This window comes from Alnus glutinosa, chromosome 3 (assembly GCF_958979055.1).
Source record: "Alnus glutinosa chromosome 3, dhAlnGlut1.1, whole genome shotgun sequence".
NCBI classification, from domain to species: Eukaryota; Viridiplantae; Streptophyta; class Magnoliopsida; order Fagales; family Betulaceae; genus Alnus; species Alnus glutinosa.
Genome location: NC_084888.1, coordinates 1,789,743 through 1,794,267, shown reverse-complemented (window position 1 = coordinate 1,794,267; position 4,525 = coordinate 1,789,743). Strand labels below are relative to the sequence as shown.

The 4,525-nt window shown below is 38.7% G+C and overlaps 1 protein-coding gene across 1 annotated transcript; it reads right to left on the bottom strand.

Annotated features, from left to right (window-relative positions):
• Positions 1–3,090: 3,090 nt before the first annotated feature.
• On the bottom strand, positions 3,091–3,859 carry LOC133864654 (probable calcium-binding protein CML41). The gene has a single exon (XM_062301055.1). It carries the CDS (start codon positions 3,739–3,741, stop codon positions 3,154–3,156), a length of 588 nt encoding a protein of 195 aa, XP_062157039.1. The 5' UTR covers positions 3,742–3,859; the 3' UTR covers positions 3,091–3,153.
• Between the last annotated feature and the right edge of the window lie 666 nt (positions 3,860–4,525).

Sequence of the window (4,525 nt, the reverse complement as noted above, 5' to 3'; positions counted from 1 at the left end):
CTTTTTTTTTTTCAGACGGTTTTAAGGAAAACCGTCACTAAATTTATAGACAGTTTAAAAAAAAACCGTTTGAATTTTTTTACTTTCATTTTTTCCGGACGGTTTTAGGAAAACCGTCTGGAAATTTCCATACGGTTTTCCTAAAACCGTCTCTGAACTTCTTTTTTTTTCTTCTGTTTTCTTTTTATTTTTTTCCTTTATTTTTTTTCTTTTTCTTTCTTTTAAAATAAAGACCCAGATCCCTTCTTTTTTAATTAGTCCGACCCCTTCTCTCCCTCTCCCTCTCGTTCTTCTTCTTGTCTCTGCGGTCGGCGACTGAGACGGGCGATGGGAACGGGACGACGTGATCTGGACACGGCCGGAGTCGGTGATGTTGCTGAGGTCAGATCTGAAGCGGAAGGTCAAATATTCGGCCGGATCCGACCGATACCCGCGCCCGACCGAATCTCTGTTTGGATCAGAGACAGATCCGGCCGGAATACGTGGATTTCCGGCCGGTTCTCCCTTCATCTCTCTTTCTCTCCCCCCTTCCGGCCTCCTCGACACCACTTTCTCCAAGCCACCGGATGGATGTTTGATTTTTTTTGTTTTAGGTAAGTGAAATTCTTAGGTTAGATTTGCATTAATTTTGTGTTGTATTGAGTGTGGATTGTGATTCTTGGGTTTGGATTGTGAAGGATTGTTTGATTTGTGAAGGATTTTTCCTCTGTTTTGGGTTTGGATTGTGAAAGATTGTTTGATTTGTGAAGGATTTTTCCTCTGTTTTGTGATTCTTGGATTTGACCGATGGATTTCCGGCAGTGACCGGAGAAGCCGAAGAAGGACCGGTGGAATCCGAAGGAGACCGGCAGTGACCGAAGAAGGACCGGTGGAACGTCTCTCCGATGGATTTCCGGTAGAACCGGAGACGCCCACCGAACATAAAAATAAAAATAAGAACAATAATTATATTTAAAATAATAATTATAATTATAATTTAAAAAAAAAAAAAAAAAAGAAGACAAATTCTGGACGGTTTTGGTTTAAACCGTCCAAAATTTTATGGACGGTTTTGCCCAAAACCGTCCAGAACCAGTTCTAGACGGTTTGGGCCAAACCGTCTGGAATTGCGGATGGTTTTGGGCAAAACCGTCCCGAACCTTAATTAGCGACACATATTCCTAGACGGTTTTAAACCGTCTAGAAAAAACCGTCTGAAATCAATTTCAGACGGTTTTTTTGCATTTCTAGATGGTTTTAAACCGTCTAGAATCTGCTTTTTTTTAGTAGTGATTATGATTTAACATAAAATCTTAACAAATTGATGAAATTGAAGATGAATACACTAAGTTGACACTTTTTAAAGTTTAAGAATATGATTACAAGAGTGATGACAGATAGGGTGGTAAATAAAGTTTTCCATATTTTATTTTATTTTATTTTCATTCGTTGGATAATTTTATTACCTTTCGTATAGCTCTAGGGTTTTACTATTAGTGTGAAGTAGTTATAATGGGGAATAAATGGAGTTTTGACATCGATAATATTATTAATTTTTTCTATCAACGTGTATCTTGATTTTTGTGCATTGAGAATATAGTTTCTCTTTTCATGTTTATCGCTTCCGTTACGTCATTAAGTGCATGTTTAGTATAAGTGGTGGTTTAACATAATATCTAAGCAAAGATCCTAAGTACAAACATTGTTTCCGTCATTCATATCTTATTTCAATTAAATATTTCAAGTATTAGACATCACTTGTTAAATGAGAGTATTAAAATATTAATTAAATATATACTATGTTTAATTTGTTTGAATAGTAAGTAAGGCCAATATTTGACCAGAGCCTTTTGTCTTACATGATCAGTTTACAAGTTGCCATAAGCCACTGGTACAACTTTTTTTTTTTTTTTTGAACAAGAAAATCGATCTTCATTGATATATCAAACGTCCGAAGACAAATACAGTAAATAGAGGTACAAAATTCTCTACACACTAAGCCAGAAAAAATTCTGACTTGGGTGCTGTCTACAAATACCAAATATTACAGAAACAGACAAATAATCATCTCTTTAACAATAAAGCGCCACAACAAAGGAAAGATGACTAATCTAGTTATTAAGTCATTAAAAGTCCAATATACTTAAAAATTTAATAGACAAAATTGCAAAAATCACACTAAAAGTCTAAAACACCGAAAAACCAAAACAGAAAACACCAAATCACAGATCCGGTGTCGGGGGAGACTGCTGTCACCAGAGACGACGCGTGTCAACCCCATTGCAGCAGGCGGCCGCTAGGAACCACCAATCACGACCTGGAAGACGGAGCGTGGCCCACACGCGCGGCTGCCCAAGGAGAAGATACCTAGCGCATACTGGCAATGCGCCAGGCACTGAAGTTCAACGAAGTCGTGGCTTGAGCCAGTAGAACTGGAGGAGGCCAGCAAACACCATAGAGGGGCACGTGTCGTGCTGGCTCCCGCGGATAGATATAGATTTGGCTTCAACAGTAGATGGAAAAAGAAGAAAACCCTGCCAGCTATCGCCGGTGCCACTTTCCAATGCCTTCTTGCTTAAAAAATCCGAATAGGAAAAACAAATAAAAACACCATAGCTCTTAAAGGACTAGGAGAAGATCCAACTCCACTGGATTTATCCATAGCCCAAAACGGATTAGGAGATAAGCAAAACAAGAAACCTAAACCACCATGGGAGGAGGGAAGCATGGCGCCTCCCTCCTCTTCGAAAAGTGATCTCGCCCTCCTCTATCTGTCTCTTGGTACAACTATATATATATATATATATATATATATATATATATATATGCTTTTGTGCTTTGTTAAAATAAAAGAAAAATATAAAAAATAACATATATTGAGAGCAAAAAGAAAGAAAGAATATTATTTGAGGTGATTCAAATTTATTAGAGGTCTATATATATATATATATATATATATATAGAAAATATAAAGATAAATATGACAACAGTAAATTAAATCACTTTTACAAAATGACGATATTATGGAAAATATCATTTATATGCATGGATTATTTCTTTTTATTATTATTGTTTTTTATTTTTTTATTTTTTATTTTGAATCCACGATCGAGCACCTTGAATGATTTAGAAGTGCATATTCAAGATTTATTTACAAAGACGATTAACAAATAATCAAGCCATCATTTGGTGAAACTCGTTAAAATCAAGCACTCCGTTGCCATCGATGTCGTAGACTTGAATCATGGCCTTGCACTCATCGAATGATTTGTTGTCCCCGAGGCGTTGCAACATTCTCTGGAGGCCCTTGGGGGTGATGCACCCTGACCCTTTCTCCCACTCAAACATCTCAAACGCCTTCTTCAAGTCCTGATCCTCACCCCCGCCGCCGTCTCTCTTCATCAGCCTCATAAAGTCTTGGAAGTCCAACAGATTGTCTCCGTCCGAGTCAAGATCAGCGATCACCCCCTGAGCCTCTTCGTCTGACATGTACTCTCCGATCGATTCGAAGTATGCTTTGAGCTCTACCGCAGAGATTTTGCCGTCCCGATCTTCATCAAAATAACGAAAAACTTCCCTGAACTCGTCTTCCCTAGTGCCGCACTTGGGTGTACGTGGTGGCACAGGAGATCTTGGAGATCCAGGAGAGCTCAGTACTGAGCCAGACTTTGATCCACGGCGATGGAGGCTTACCCTGAGACTTTTGTTAGAGAACCATTTCGATGGCTTGGGAACTACATCGGTGGCCATTGGACGTGACATTAATTAACCTACCTCCTTAATTCGATCAGAAAAGAGAGAACAAGCAACCAGTTTATATAGAGTAAGAAAGAGATGACAAGTAGCAGTTTAAAAAGGATTGTTCAGGAATAAAGCCTGAGCAGGAACTTGCAAAGAAATTACTGGGTTGATCAAGATATTTGATTGCGTACTTAAAGTTCTGGTGGAAGGAAGGTGCATGGCAATTTCCTAAAGGGTCCCGGGAATTGATTGAGCACTGTCTTTTAGCATATCATTCAAGGTACGCTCTTTAGAGGGTGTGAAAAGCACGAGTGGAAGTTGCTTCGAGAAATTTGTTTGAAGCATGGTATCTGCTACTGTACGTTGCTCCTTAATTAAAGCCTTGAGTTAAGGCATGCATCTTCCCTTCCCAAAAGGATGAATTAAAGAAATTAACAAATAATGAAAGCATTGTAGTTAATAACCGGTAAAGGTCGATACAGCTAGCATCCAAATTGTCTTTAAACGGATATTAGTACGTTAAATAATTAAGTGTGGTTAAACAAGCTAAGGTAATTAAGTAGGTTTATTAATTAATGAGTTCTTGACACTGGCATACTGCCTAACGCGGGAGGAATATGATCCTCTCTGATCCACGCGCGTTTAATTAGATCAGAGAAATGGAAAGAAGATATATTCATTTGGGGAGGAGCTGTTTGATATCTCCTTTTCCCTTTCCATTTCCCTTCCCCTTCCCTGACGCGCACTGACAGGACTGGCTTTTCTCGGCTGAACAAATTCAGCCATTTTCCAAGATGAGATAGCC